We start from the raw sequence: 15,441 nt of genomic DNA, 5'->3' as shown, positions 1-15,441 counted from the left end.
ACTTTTTTCAATGTCATCGTATGTCTACCGCATGCTGCTGGTAGACGCGGTGCTGCGACACTGAACAGCAGCATCCTCTCTCCTCCCCTCCCCGGTGGCAGACTGTACAGTACAAAATGACTGATAGCCATCCTCATTATCCTGTGAGTGCTCCTGGCTGGTCTTGGTGAGGTCGGCTGGGGGCGCCTGGGTAAAAATAGGAATGACTCTTGGTCATTCCTGGCAGATGGTACAGAACGGCTGGTAACTGTCTTCATCATAGCAACCGGGGGCTGAGCTTCATCAGCTCCCCCCTCCCCATGTCTAAAGAAAAGATTCTGTACTGTGTGGACTATCATAGCTGCTAGAGCCTGCCTCCCCCTCATTTTATCTCACTAAAAAGTCAGTGTTTTTTATTCCTGCATTCTTTATTATTTCATCATACAAATGGGTAGCCCAGGAGGGTTGGGGGAGGAGGGAAGCAGGGGGTGGGATTGTTGCAGGGGCACCATTTCTGCAGGATCTGACACAGAGTGGCTGTGCTCTCTGGTACACTGGTTCTCTAGTACACTTGCCCCATATTCTAGGCAGGACTGACTATTTTTAGATAAAACATAAAAGAGGGAATGACCCGGGGAGTCATTCCCATTTTTGTCTTTGCGCCCCCAGCCAACCTCAGCGAAGGCCAGCCAGGAGCACCCGTGACAGCAGCAGATGGTACAGAACGACTGATAACCGTCATCTCATCGCCAATTTACAATGGCAGACGGTACAATAGGGATGGTAACCGTCTCTGCTACCTTGCAAAGGCAAATGAATGCTGCTGTGTAGCGCTGCCGTGTAGCACTGCAGTGCCGCCTCTGTCAGCAGCATCCAGTACACACACGGTGACAGTGACAAAAGGCAAAACGGGCTCCATGGTTGCCATGCTATGGTGTCTGCCGGGGCAATCCAGGGAAAAAGGGCGCGAAATGATTGTCTGCCGTTGCTTTCACGGAGGAAGGAATGAATGACAACATTTACCCAGAATCACGCGTGACACTGTTTTTGCACCATCATGCACTGGGATCTCAACCCAGAATTCCAATGGGCGGGGGAGACTGCGGGAACTAAGAGATAGCTATGGGATAGCTACCCACAGTGCAACGCTCTGGAAATCGATGCTAGTCTCAGTACATGGACGCACACCGCCGAATTATTGTGCTTTGTGTGGCCGCATGCACTCGATTTTATACAATCTGTTTTACAAAACCAGTCTATGTAAAATGGGAATAATCCTGTAGTGTAGACATACTCTTAGACATGTGTTTTAAGCAGTTAGTCAGCACCCATTGTCTCTTCAAATAGCATGGCCTCCCACAGCTGCAATCCCGAGGATGAAAGGCTTAACTGAAAAGCAAACTGAGGGCTGCTTTACACACAAAAGTTGTCACAATTAAAGCTGTGATTTTAAACTGGTTTAGTTAAACAAGTGCAACTTTGTGAGTGGACATTCTTACATGTCATACAAACTAAACCAGGATACGCCAGCTTTAAACCAACCTGCACAGACACTACGTGCCTAAATCACTTTTGAAAAAGGGGCTAAGGTGCTTTTAAGATTTTTACCCAAAAAACCTTTAATTTTTCACACTATGGGAGAAGTAGGTTTATTTTCCGTCTCTCTCCTCTTATGCAACACCAGTCAAAGCCTTTCTGCTCGAATTTTCTAAATGAATCCACCTTTTGGCAGAGACCAGACCTAGAAGATTCCAGACTGAACAGTGAATTTTGAAGAAAGCTGTGTGCCACTGAAAACAGTGTGTTAGGATGGAAACTTATGTAAGCTTAAACTCTAGTGTTCTTTGCTGCCATCTCACTATGACGTGAGCAGACATACAGCAGTGAAACAGAGACTCAGTTCTCAAGGGGTTTTTTTTGGTAACAATTTATTTTTAAAGAACCGAAGCAAAAAGGGGGGCACAGAGGATTTCTCTGTTTAATGAAAACTGACTTTTTAAAAAAAGAACAAATGTGGCACACTTAGGGCCCCACAATCTTGTATTGGTAATTCCTTTACATACATACGCACACATTTAATTACAGGACATTTCTTTTAAAAATCACTCCCTCGTAGACAATGAATGGCACAGATAACTTACGATGAACTTTGGATGACTTACACTTGTGCATTCTACACAAATGCAATGTATTAGTAGCAGAAGTGATAAAAATTCCTAGCCCTTTCTATAATGCTTTTCATCCATAGATCTCAAAGTGCTTTACAAAGGTGGGCAAATATCATTACTCCATTTTACAGATTCCAAGTGGACTGACACAAGAGTTTTGTCAAGGAAGGGAAAGCAGTCAGTGATGCAGAACAGGGCAGGCTATATACAAAAGTTTTTTTGGCCAGGGAGTAGAGAACGTATCCGGAGCTCTACACTGGGAAACAGAGCAAACAATTTAATACAGATATAATAGGCTTAGTCATCTTAATCTTGGCTTCTCTGGTCCCTCCCCAAATTGATCCAAACATGATTATTAACTTGCACATTCAATTCCAACTCTATCTGCACTGGAGCCTAGCACCTCTGGTGCACACTCTACAGAGAGCACAGGAGCCAGATGCCAAACCACCTTCTGATGACATCTTAAAGGAATGGTACAGTCATCGATTATAATAGCGGAAGGGACCACTGGGATTATCTAGTCCAAGCTCCCATATAACACAGGCCAAATATTCTGTTTTCAGTATTCTGTTACTATTCATACGTTTTGCTAGCTTTAAATAAATCAGATATGATAGTGGGCTATGGATCATTCTGCCTCTAGGGCCCAGGTTGGTAGCAACTGAACATTGCTGAATGGCTGTTCAGTGGGTTATACAAAATGAGTTGGTGGCTGTAGGCCAGTTCTTAGTGAGCTCTTCACTCCACATAAACTAGCATCTCAACTGGTGCTAATTGGGCCCCTTGCTAGCTGACTCAGTAGAGGCGCCAAGGACTGAATAGAGCATGAAAACCGTACTCTCTCTTTCTCACACCCCTAAAAACAGAAAGCAGTGAAGCATGTGGACAGAGTAGAGAGACAAAAGCTTGCCTTGCTGATGCCTGCTCTATGGGAAAAGAGTTTGGTCTCTAGCACTGTCTGGCATCTTTCCCTAGCACTAAATTCACTTCTCGTCAGACACCCCTCCCCCCCACCCCCGCGCACACAAATTTTGGCCAATATGCGGGGAACATCACTCTTTCATGAACCTGAATGATCATACGTTCAAATAAGGTTTGTTTGGCAGAGTCAAATAACCCAGTATGCTTACAAAATAACAAAACCAGGAAATGATGTGAGGAACATGACATAATACGGAGTTACAGCTAGGACTTAAACATACAAGAGCCAAGAAGTTCAAAGCTACACCACCCCAAGTAACTCTGCCAGCATGAACATACTGTCACTCTTCTTTGCTCTAGGCAGTGCCTTGCTCCATGAGTATCCTCAGTGAAGGTCTTAATCAGTGTGAGTAAAAGTGGGAGAACTGGGCCCTAGCCCACTTTAAAAACCACTTACTAGACAAAAACACTCCGTGTTCACAAAGGGTCAAGCTATGGGACTCGTGACCAATGTAAGTCTTAACTCCCTGAATTGCATTCGTTTAAATTCACAACCATATGTTGTACTTAATGCAATCCTTTTGCCTGGAATTTGAATGAAGCTGGAGATTTTGTTTATGTGTTTAAATGAGATCTGTTTTGGGCTCCATTAGCATTTCAATCCTCAAGGGGTCATCACTCCTACTGAACATGATGTATGTGCATTTTGTGTCGCATCTGTGCAAGGAGAATTTGTCCTACCCTGATCAAGGCATCCCATTAAAGTCTGCAGCCCATACGTGAGCCTGCTAAATAGTATCAGGGCAGCATACGAAAGCAGGACAGTCTATCCAGATTTGGGATAGAAAAATGACAACGCCAGTGTCTTCTCTGCTCGCAGTTCCAATCACATTAGTGGCTTTCCAAAATGCAAGACTTCACTCTCCCAAGCAGCCAGACTTTCATTCTTTGATGATGGCAGAATTCCTGCAGATCTACTTTACTGTAATTTCCAAGGGTTCTCATTAACACAGAGCTGTTAATCTAGGTTACACATTCACCACAGGTACCAGTGGAACTCAGTGCACTCCACTTTCTTGCCCTGCCACATACAGAATAAGAATTTACTCAGGATTAATGGGTTTAGAACAGTATGTGCTGCCACTCCCTTGTCCTAAGAGGTGCCTTGGTCCAGTTTTAATTCTGCCAGGAACCATTTTCACATTGTGTTTAGGACCCTGTGTCACAGAGCCATGAGTCTGGTGCTCTCGTGCAGCTCTGGAACAGATCCTGGGAGGAACACCTTCAATGTATCAACCCCCTTAGGGTCATACTCTCACCGGAATAAGTTCCTTGGCTTTGCTGCCTCCTGGGACCAAGTCTTGGAGCCTTCAGCGCCCCTGCTGCACACTGTAAGTTCCCCTCAGTGAGTCCACCTGAATTGGGCACGTGGGAAGACTTACCCACCCAAAGGGAGCAATGCACCCCCCAACTCTTGACTCTGAGCCAGCAATGTAAAAGCAGAAGGTTTACCAGATGTCTGGACACAGTATAGAAAGTACTTGGTTATCACAGAAAACAGAAAGTTACAGCCTGGTCCATCTGGGTCAGTTTGGAGTTCAGAGCTCTCTTACCGCCCTTTTAGTCTCAGTCCAGAAGAGTTAGCCCTGCTTCCAGCAGCCCACACGTAATGACCCCCACAGGGGCCCCTTCTCTGCCCTTTGTTCTGGTTTCCCATACAAAAATGGTCACCTTGCTCTTTGTTCTCCAGCTGGTCAAAACTGGCTGGCTTCCTGCAGTGGGTGGGCTCCCCAGTCGTTAGTTGCTAGGTACCAACTGGCTGGGCCACTGTCTGGGGCCAACCCCCAGACAGCTACATGCCAGTCACACCTGGATTTCTACGCCTCTGCAATGAGCAAACAGCCTTTTCTCCCCACCTAGTTAACCACATAGCACATAGGAGAAACTGAGGCATACACAGTAGTCATACAAAATATTATGAAAAATTCCTGTTTTGTCACATTTAATCACCCAGAAAGCAGCTGTACCTACACTGTCACAGCCAAGTGTGGAGGCCTTGTGTGGAGCTTTATGGGAGAACAACATGAGGGGGGAAAGGAGTCCATGAGAGCTGGCTGTATTTTAAAGAATCCTTACTGAGGTTGCAGGAACGAACCATCCTGATGTGTAGGAAGAATAGTAAATACGGCAGACGACCAGCTTGGCTTAACAGTGAAATCCTTGCTGATCTTAAACAACAAGGAAGCTTACAAGAAGTGGAAGATTGGACAAATGACCAGGCAGGACTATAAAAATATTGTTCAGGCATCCAGCAGTGAAATCAAGAAGGCCAAAGCACACTTGGAGTTGCAGCTAGCAAGAGATGTTAAGAGTAACAAGAAGGGTTTCTTCAGGTATGTTAGCAACAAGAAGAAAGTCAAGGAAAGTGTGGGCCCCCTTACTGAATGAGGGAGATAACTTAGTGACAGAGAATGTGGAAAAAGCTAATGTACTCAATGATTTTTTTGCCTCAGTCTTCACAAACAAGGTCAGCTCCCAAACGGCGCACTGGGCGCACAGCACCTTGGCTATAAAAAGGCGGAGGAGGTGACCAGCCCTCTTGGAGAAAGAAGTGTTCGTGACTATTTAGAAAACCTGGATGAGTCACAAGTCAATGCAGGCTGGATGCACTGCATCCAAGAGTGCTAAAGGAGTGTGTGGATTGATGTGCAGAAGCCATTGTTATTATCTCTGAAAACTCATGGTGAACGGGGGAGGCCTGGACGACTGGAAAAGGCTAGTGTAGTTCCCATCTTTAAAAGGGGAAGGAGGAGGATCTGGGGAACACAGGCCAGTCAGCCTCATCTCAGTCCCTTGGGGGAAAAATCATGGAGCAGGTCCACAGTGAACCAATTCTGAAGCATTAGAGGGAGGAAAGTGTCAGGACAGTTCAGCTGATTCACGAAGGGCAAGTTATGCCTGACTACCTAATTCTTCTATGACAAGATAACGTTTGTCTGTGGATGAGCGGAAAGCAATGCATGTATTATTCCTTGACTTTAGCAGAAGCTTTTATCCGTTCCCACAAGATTCTTGCCAGAAGTTAAAGGAAGTAGGCCTGGTGAATGGACTGTAAGGGGGACAGAAAGCTGGCTAGCTGTCGGCTCAACGTAGTGATCAATGGCTCCATGTCTATTGGCAAGCCGTTTCAAGGGGAATCCAAGGGTGGTCCTGGGGCTGTTTTGTTCAGATCTTTGTTAATGATCTGGAGGATGGCATGGATGAACTCTTCAGCAAGTCTGCAGTGACATAAGCTGGAGGAGGTAGATATCCTGAGAGGGTTGTATATAGAACAGAGGGATCTAGACAAATAAGAATTGGGCCAAAAGAAATCTGATGAGGTCAATCAAGGACAAATGCGGCAGCTCATTAGGACGAAGACCCATGCACCATTACAACTAGGACGAATGGCTTAGGCAGCAATTCTGCAGAAAAGACCTCGCGTACAGTGGACGAGATGGAGATTAATCAACGGTGCGCCCTTGTGCAAAGAAGACTAATGCCATTTTGGCGCTGATATAATAGGGCTGCCAGAGATCGAGGGACGCGATCATCCCCTCTATTCGACAATTGTGAGGCCGTCATCTGAATACTGGTCAGTTTTGGGCCCTACACTACAAGAGGATGTGGAAATTGAAAGAGTCAGCGGAGGGACACAAAAAATGATGTAGGGGCTGGAGCACATATTTCTATGAGGAGAGTGCTGAGGGAACTCGGATTATTTTAGTCGCAGAAGGAAGATGGGGGATTTGATGCTGCTTTCAACTACTGAATGGGGATCTCCAAAGAGAAATGCTGCTAGACTGTTCTGAGTAAAAAGACAGGCGAACTTGGGCACTTAGAGGACTAACCAAATTTATTTGAGCATAAGCTTGCCGGGCGATAACGCCCACTTCTTCGGATGCATAGATGGAACATATAATTGTGGGAGTATATATACACATAAGAGAGCATGAAAAGGTGGAGTTGTCTTACCAACTCTGAGAGGCCAATTAAGTAAGAGAAAAAAACTTTTGAAGTAATAATCAAGATAGCCCAGTACAGACAGTTTGATAAGAAGTGTGAGAATACTTACAAGGGGAGATAGATTCAATGTTTGTAATGGCTCAGCCATTCCCAGTCCCTATTTAAGCCTAAATTGATTGTATCATGAAGTTGATGGATTTCCACTCCATACAGCTAAATGCACTGCCTTGCACAATGACAGGTTTCAGAGTAGCAGCCGTGTTAGTCTGTATCCGCAAAAAGAACAGGAGTACTTGTGGTAGCAGATGGTAGAAAAAGTTTCAGTGGGGGAGGTTTAGGTTGGATATTAGGAAAAAAACTTTTTCACTAGGAAGGTGGTGAAGCACTGGAATGGGTTACCTATGGAGGTGGTGGAATCTCCTTCCTTGGAGGTTTTTAAGGTCAAGCTTGACAAAGCCCTTACTGGGATGATTTAGTTGGGAATTGGTCCTGCTTTCAGCAGGGGGCTGGACTAGATGACCTCCTGAGGTCCCTTCCAACCCTGATATTCTATGATTCTATGCAAGTCAGCATTTGCTGTAGTGAGGGGATTCCTATTGTTACACAAGTACTTGTTCAGTTTACAGACAATTAATTGATCCTGAGCACAGTGCATCTTTTTAGCAATTCCTCACCCTGGCTGAGAGCTTGGAGACTTTCAGGATGGGATGGAGAATGATGAAGGATAGCAAACTACATCACTTTATCAAATTTCGGAGAGGGGCACCATTTCAAATCAATCTTGCCCCTGACAAAAGTACATCCCTCCACATGTCCTGGAACGATGCAGCACCCAGCAAAATGGAGATCATGAAGGAGTCCCTACAGACCACCAGAAGGGGCCTAGGCAGGATTCTCCAAGCAATGATGGCCGCCCTATGGTGGTGGATAATGCTCATGTTTTCAGGCAGAGTCCTGAGACACACATGAGAATCCCCAGAGTTGCCCCCTAGGATATACCTCAGGGCCCAATGACATACAGAGACCCAACACTTCCCTACAACACAGAGCCCCCATGCACAGCAGGGAGAGGTTTTAATGGCTCTAAGAAACATAAGAAAGCCCGGCATAAAGGCATGCAGTGCTCTATGTTAGGAACTATTTACTCTGGGAATGCTTTGTTAATTTCTTATGGCTCAGTGGATGCGTTTAGTGGGTAATCTGTAAATTAAACCTTACTAACAAACCCAGATTATAAAGATAAGTAAAAAGTGGGGCCTTGTCATAAATTACACTGCCCCAAGCAGTCAGAACTCACCCAGACATCTCTTCTGAAAGACAGCAGGAACTGTCAGTTTTATAAAACTTAATTTGCAGATGCTCTGCACACTACCACAACCTGCCCTGCCAATGGTCTCTAAGGGAGGAAAGGAGTGATTAACTCTCATGCAGCTAACTCCAGACCTTGCCCTCAGCTCCTAAGAGACTGCCAGCTGTGCTGACTCACAAGGGGCTCCAGTCTACTGGGGTGGACGCCAACATCCTGCTGCTGGAAAAATGGGAATGTGCAGTATTCAGTGTTCAGATACAGTCACAACTGCACTCACAGGACTGGGCCTGGATTAACCATTTCACATGAATGTGAAAGAAACAGTTCACCTAGAAGTAAGGAAACCCTATAGTGCCACAGAACATGTACCCTTGTGCAAACAGTCATTTCTACATACTACTGCTATGGGCAAGGCCCCTTAAATGCAGTTTGCACCAGTTTTCTAGCATATGGGGTGAGTTTTGGTCCTCAGCAATTCAATGACCTCAAGGAGAGGAACAAGAGGGAGCTGAGAAGCACCTTCTTACCTTGGTACTGGGAAGGAGACTCTGATGGGCGGCCATACTTGTGCTTTCTACCATCTTTCCAGTCTATGGCTAAGACAAGAAACAAAGCATTCATGTGAGTGAGGAAGGCCGCCTGATTCAGCTCTACCCTTCAGCATGAGGTGGTGACGCAGCTACACTCTGGACACTGACCTGGTTTCCTCTGACTCAGGCACTTTGTATCTCCCAGGGAAGAACTGACCCTAGGACAAGAGGGAAGCTCCCACTGTTTGACTCGCTCTCCCCACATCAACATCCACTGCAGAATCTACCAAGCCCCCATCTCAGTTTACATCTGCCTCATCCCACTGAGCTCAAGAGAAGGAAAATTGGGCCTCAGGTGTCTACTGAGTCTCAGTCTCTACCAACTCTCACCTGCTAGTATTCATAATTAATGATGAGCCAAGAGGCAAGGAACAAACCCTTTCACCTTCTAGTTTTTAACATTTTAAACGAGGCTAAAGGCTAGTAGGCTTCAGGGACAGACTCTGAGGGGGGGAAATGAAAGTGAAAGGGAGCTGCCTCCCCCTGTGCTGTTTTATGGGAGTGGGAAGCCTGGATCAGATCCCCATTTCCAAATAAAGGTCAGTGCAGCTATTCCCTTCTGCACCATCCACCTAGACTCTCTTCTGGTGATCCAGAGGCTTGGACATCAATGGATTTCCTCCAAAGTCCTGAAGAATCACACGCAAAATATCAAGAGTCTGAGCTCCAGTATGGGGTGCTCATTGCCCAGGTCACCAGGGCCTGAGACACAGAGAATTGCTCAACTCCCTGCAGAGAGAGCCAAATTCAGCTAGACAGCATCCCACTGGCTGCTCAAGAAATGGCTGATAGCTCCACAGGCTGTCACTTCAAGTCCTCTGCTCACAAGGATGGTGGCCACAGACTGTAAAGTGGCATAAAAATGGAGGGATTCTCCAGACCCTTCCCAAACCGTGATAAGCAACAAAACAGGCGACTCCACACATGGAAGCCCAACAGACATGCATTAATAGGCTATTAGTCCCTGTCTGGGTGAGCTGCTTATCAAACGAGGCTGCATCATGCACTGGTAGCTAAGACTAATGCGCATCCCGGCATGCCTTACTGCTATTACAATCTAACTCATTTATTTTACGTTGCATTTTTAAAGCTCTTTTAAGCTATTTTAATGCTGTTTTACGAAGTATTTTGTGTAGCTCTATGAAATATACTCTTCCACCACGAAAAGGAGTTTTTAGTGAAAAGATATGAGAAAAAGATGTAGGGAAATGGATTTAAAAGCTCTCAAGAAGAAGTTGAAAGAGCCACATACTACTGCCGAAAGGGCAGCTGGACCACCTAGGGGAGAGGCCAGGTTAAAACAGTCATTTTCCCCACAGCTTCCAAAGCACCTCCCTTTGCTGTCACATACAGTCAATATAATAGTGAGGACACCTCACATGCCACTCACTGGACTTGGTGCATAACTGTGACCATCAAAAACGAGCCAATCAGAATGTGCCTTTGGGCAGTGGTGAGCTAGAGTCGGTCCGTGGGAACCAGTTGTTAAATTTAGAAGCCCTTTTAGAACCGGTTGTCCTGTGCGGGCTTCTAAATTTAACAACCAGTAATTGAAGTGACCGAGGAGCGTAGCTAGAGGGGAGCAGGGGGAGCGGCCTCTCCCACTGAGTACATTATCCAAAAGTGGCGCCCTAGGCGCCAACCCCATGGGTGCTCCAGCTTCCCTCCCCACCCCGCCCCCCCACACCAGCTCACCTCCACTCCGCCTCCTCCCTAAACACTCCACCCTGCTTCTCCCCATCCTCCCCGCTTCCCGCAAATCAGCTGTTCACGCAGGAAGCCTGGGAGGGTGGAGAAGCGGTGTGGCAGCTTTACGCTCAGGCCCAGGGAGGCGGAGACGGAGCATATGTGAGCTGGGAGGGTGAGCCCACCTGCGCCGCAGCAGGTAACCTGGGGGGAAGGCAGCGTTCAGGGGAACGGCCCCTCGCCCCAGCTCACCTCTGCTCCGCCTCCGCCTCCCTGGGCCTGAGCACGAAGCCACCACCTGCTTCTTAGCCCTCCCAGGCTTCCCGCGCAAAGAGCTGATTTGCGGGAAGTGGGGGCGGAGAGAGGGGGGAAGACTGCAAGCTCGGCCTGACCTGGTGCTCCAGATGCTCTGTGGCAGCGGTGTGGCCTGGCTCCAGACGAGTGGCGCGGCTGAAGCACCGTCAGCCACCTCCAGGTAGCTCAGTAAGGGGGCAGAGAGCAGGGGGGTGTTGGACAGAGTGCAGGGGAGTTTGGGGGGGTGGTTGGGGGTGAATAGGGGTTGGGGTGGTCAGAGGGTGGGGAACAGGAAGGTTGAATGGGGACAAGGGTCCTGGAGGAGCAGTCAGGAAGGAGGGGGGTTGGATGGGGCGGTGGGAGGCAGTCAGGGGCAGGGGTTGCAGGGGCAGTCAGGGGACTGGGAGAAGGGATTGGATGGGGCAGGGGTCCCAGGGGGCCATCAGGAATAAGACGAGGGGTTGGATGGGGCGGCAGGGGGCAGCAGGGGACAGGGAAGGGGAGTGGATGGGGCAGGGGTCCGGGGGGGGGTGCATAAAGGAATGCGGGCAGTTGGATGAGGCAGGAGTCCTGGGGGGCGGGGGCAGGCCATGACCCCCTTGTGGGGTGAGGAGGGAACCGGTTGTTAAGATTTTGGCAGCTCATCACTGCTTTTGGGCTATCAATCAGTGTTCCCAGGCAGACTAACAACTGATAGTTCACAGGGAAGGAGATGCTCTACCACCTCGTGAGAAAAGCAAGGATGGAGCAGACAAAGCTCAGAAGACAGCGATGGAGAATACCTATGGGGGCAATTAGTGCCCCCTCCCCCATACCATACTTCTGTTCAAACACTCACTACTTTGGGCATTCTGGATTACTTTATTGAGTTCTCTGCAGGATAAGTCCCATTTCTGCAGTTAATAATTTTTTTAATGCAAAATCTTTCCTAAGCAGCACACAAAACCAACAAAAGAGGAAAGAAACTCCAGGAACACAGGGGCTCCGATGTGCAAATACTTTAGCTAAAAAAGTTTAGTGAGTTATAGAAAACCAGGTAAATAGGACAGGAACCTGTTTGTATCCAGCACATGCATTGATTCTGGAACATAGGGCACTGCATTCACAACACAAAGGTCACAACGCAACACTGCCTAGCCTCCTGCTCCACGTGGCAAAAGATGAAAAGCTGTGTGAGAAGCCACACTGCTGACTAATCAACCTGCCTCTTTTATTTCCAGGCCCTCCAGCTGCCTCCCAGCATGTGCTCCCCTGTTTTCCTTCATTTACTTTCACTTCATTAAAGGACAAGTGGTGCTAGAAAGAAGATAATGCTCCTGTAGGATAAACCTCTGGAGAAGCAAAGGAGACATAAAAAAAATAAAGGGAAGGAGGAAGAAATCAAGCATGGAAATCTCCAGCAATAAACATGTGCATGCAGCAGATGTGAACAAAACTGCAGCGGCTGCTTCTCTTTTTACTGTTCTCCCCTCCCCCATCCTCTGTAGAAAGTGTGATGAGATCACTCCAGCGAAATGCACATGTATGGAACAACACTAAAGGAAATCAATATTTCTTTGAAGAACAAAAGCCCCGAACAGCTAAGATGCAAACAGACTGCTTGGGTTTATCCTTCTGTTAGGCAAACAGCACATAGGTAGCTTGCTTGTAACTGCACAGTGCTCCCCGCACTCCCAGTTGCAAAAGCCTTGTAATGGGATGAAAGATTCAGTCAACTAGAGTTAAGTTCCTGTGATATATTTGATCTCCACAAGGTAAGCTGGTCTTCAGTTTCATGCCTCATTAGAAGGGGGAGGCTTCTAACAGCAAGCACCAGCTCAGATCATGCTGGAAGCACTAGCAGATGGTGCATGGACCAGGCTTTACAGTGGAATATCACTGCCTGACATGATGCCCCAGATGCTGCAGGGGTGCTATGAGGATAGCAAAAGCTCCCTTCAAATGGCCTTGCCACCCAAGCCAGACTAAGTGCTTCCTTAAAAAGGTCTGTGACAGTTATTATTGTGCACAAGTTGGGGAAGGGACTCTGCAGCAATGGGAACTGAAGTTTTACCTATGAAGCAGGTACAGTGCAGATAGCTGCAGTGTGAGCTCCCCCATGATCTCTGCTCTGACCTGGCAGCACCCTGCAGCATCACTGAGACTGAGAAGTCTCCATAACAGTTCAGCTCTGTGTCTCTCGTGAGCAGACTGTACTGGCATGGGGATGACTAACTGACAACAGAGATTTTTCTTTAACTTTTACCCAGGTGGACTACTGTCCAGGCGGTCCAAGTGAGGCCTACTCCACTCCCTTCTCTTCGCGCTTTGCTCCAGACTGCTACACAGGTCCCAGAGCTTCCTCTCCATCTTCATACCAACTCTCTAATGATCTGCAATTGATTCATTAGTTTATACACAAACTAACCAACCAAAGGGCCTTCTCCTAGACCAAGCATTACCACTTACCTTTCTGAGGGCCTGGCTTCCGCATTATACCGCTTGCTGCCGTCTTTAGGCTGAACTAGCTTGGCTTTAGCTACCTGAAGATGTCTAGGACAAAAGAAATAAACACGATAAAATTCCCAGCTACGGATCATACAAGTGTCTGCAATATGAAATAAGTATGCAATGGAGAAGAATAAGTATCCTTTCATCCCAAACTGCTTAGAAAATCTCCGTTTGCTAATGTGGACAATACTGTCAAACCTTCTGAAACCAGAACGGTCTTTCTCCAATAAGCAAACAACTTTAAATTTATAGCAGCAGAAGCAGCACAAATTAGTAAGAACAGCATATGCCAATCTCTGTGCTCCCGGGTGGGGAGTTGTTCTTGCTCTCTAACAAACAGAGAGAGAGAGAGACCTGACATTTATTAAAGAAACACATGGAAATGTAGTATTAACCTGGCAATGAGAGTAACAATTTCCAGCATGGGACTTAGAAGTTTGAATTGCACATGGCAATTCTGTGCAATTAGTAAGAGGAATTGGACATGGAGGTAGGAAATATTTTCCTGGTACTGCTGCATTGCAAGTCCTAGCTGCTGATCTGTGTTTGCTTCCCAGTTTGAGGGGGGCTGGCTAGTAAGTCCATTTCCAACAAGTCAAAGGATTTGCATTTTTGTCATAAGGAAGTATTATTGATTATCAAAGCCAGCTGGAGATTTACTCCAGACATTTAGGTCAAAGATCATGCTTCCCTTCTTAGCCAGAACACAGGAGGTCTGAAGGCCAGTTTCACTTGTATTGCCTAAAACTCGATTGAAAATTCCTAAAATAAGTGGCTAAGCCACAGGTCTCAAACACATGGCCTGCCAAGTTATTTGTTGCACCTGCCAACCTCCCTGCGCCCCCCCCAGAATTATTTCCTGCAGCCGCCAAGCTCCCCTCTCCCCTGCTGCCCCAGCACACCACATCCCCGCTCCTCTGCCTACCTCCAGGTGCTTCCCGCCGCCAAACAGCCGTTTGACAGTGCTTAGCACTTTACAGGAGGGTGGGGGGAGGAGTCAGAGAAGAGGCAGGGCAGGGGCGGGGATTTGGGGAAGGGGCTGGAACAGGAAGGGCAGAGGCGGGGCCTCATGAAAAGGGTGGAGTGGTGGCAGGGACGTGGGGGGCTTTTGTATCTTTATATGAAAAGGTGTCAGTGATGCAGCCCTCCGGCCAATGTACTAGCCCTCATGTGGCCCTTGGGGTGATTTGAGTTTGAGATCCCCAGGCTAAGCCCTTCACAAGTCCACAGTGACAGAGTCCAGAAAGCTAGCAAAAGCATGTATTGACACTGAACTAAATGAAAGATGCAAGTGTGTCAGTACAAATCCCCACATTTAACAGTGTTGGCAAGTCCAAAATTGGAATCTCTTTGCAAAAGGAAGTCACATCACAGGATGCAATGCTAGATTTCTGTTTAAAGAGACACTGTCAGGTATAATTTAGCTACAAAATTTTGATTTTGTAGAACAGACTTTTATCAAACTTAGGACAAGTTTTTTAGTCTAATGGATGATTTTTTTTAAAATAAAACTTTCCTCTCCGGTGTCTACAACCTTAAACAATCTCCAAAATCAACATGAATACCAACAACAACAAAAAAAGAAGACTAAACTGTTTTGGTGACCAATTGGAGAGAACAGCAAAAAGTAAACTTTACATTATCTGTATATAGTGAAATGAAACTGTAAAGCTTCTTTTCATTTCAACAATTTAAGGTGAATTATGAGGAAGATGATTTAAAATATAATTTTTAACCTGGGAGCATAACTTCAATGTCTCCTCCCTAAAATGTTCTTTCATAATTTCACTATGTTAAAAGGTGCCGAGCTAAGAGCCTGTGACTGCGTCCTCTAGCTGTAGGCCAGAAGAAGGATCCTGCATTTAAAGCACTGCACAGAGGGGGTCAGGAGACCTGGGTTCAGCTTTCTGCTCTATCACAGACTCTCCGCGAGAGGTGAGTTTTCCTGAGTGCTAATGGGATGTGAGGTCTAAGTCACTTTGGTGGGTTTGAAAGT

The 15,441-nt window shown here is 46.8% G+C and overlaps 1 protein-coding gene across 4 annotated transcripts in view; it reads right to left on the bottom strand.

The window, feature by feature from the left end:
• Positions 1-15,441, bottom strand: part of SCMH1 (Scm polycomb group protein homolog 1) — a 118,286-nt gene that overhangs the window by 84,182 nt on the left and 18,663 nt on the right. For 2 of the 4 annotated variants that reach the window (XM_032764052.2, XM_032764054.2), the window contains exons 2-3: positions 13,404-13,487; positions 8,913-8,981 (exon numbers count right to left, since the gene is read on the bottom strand). In XM_032764052.2, the coding sequence (XP_032619943.1) occupies positions 8,913-8,981; positions 13,404-13,428 (94 nt within the window). In that variant the 5' untranslated portion in view covers positions 13,429-13,487. The remainder of the gene's footprint in view (positions 1-8,912; positions 8,982-13,403; positions 13,488-15,441) is intronic. The other 2 variants (XM_032764053.2, XM_075060856.1) reach the window with 1 other exon arrangement.

Source organism: Chelonoidis abingdonii, chromosome 25, assembly GCF_003597395.2.
Source record: "Chelonoidis abingdonii isolate Lonesome George chromosome 25, CheloAbing_2.0, whole genome shotgun sequence".
NCBI classification, from domain to species: Eukaryota; Metazoa; Chordata; order Testudines; family Testudinidae; genus Chelonoidis; species Chelonoidis abingdonii.
The sequence above is the reverse complement of the archived record's forward strand: the minus strand, read 5'-3'. Positions and strand labels throughout refer to the sequence as shown.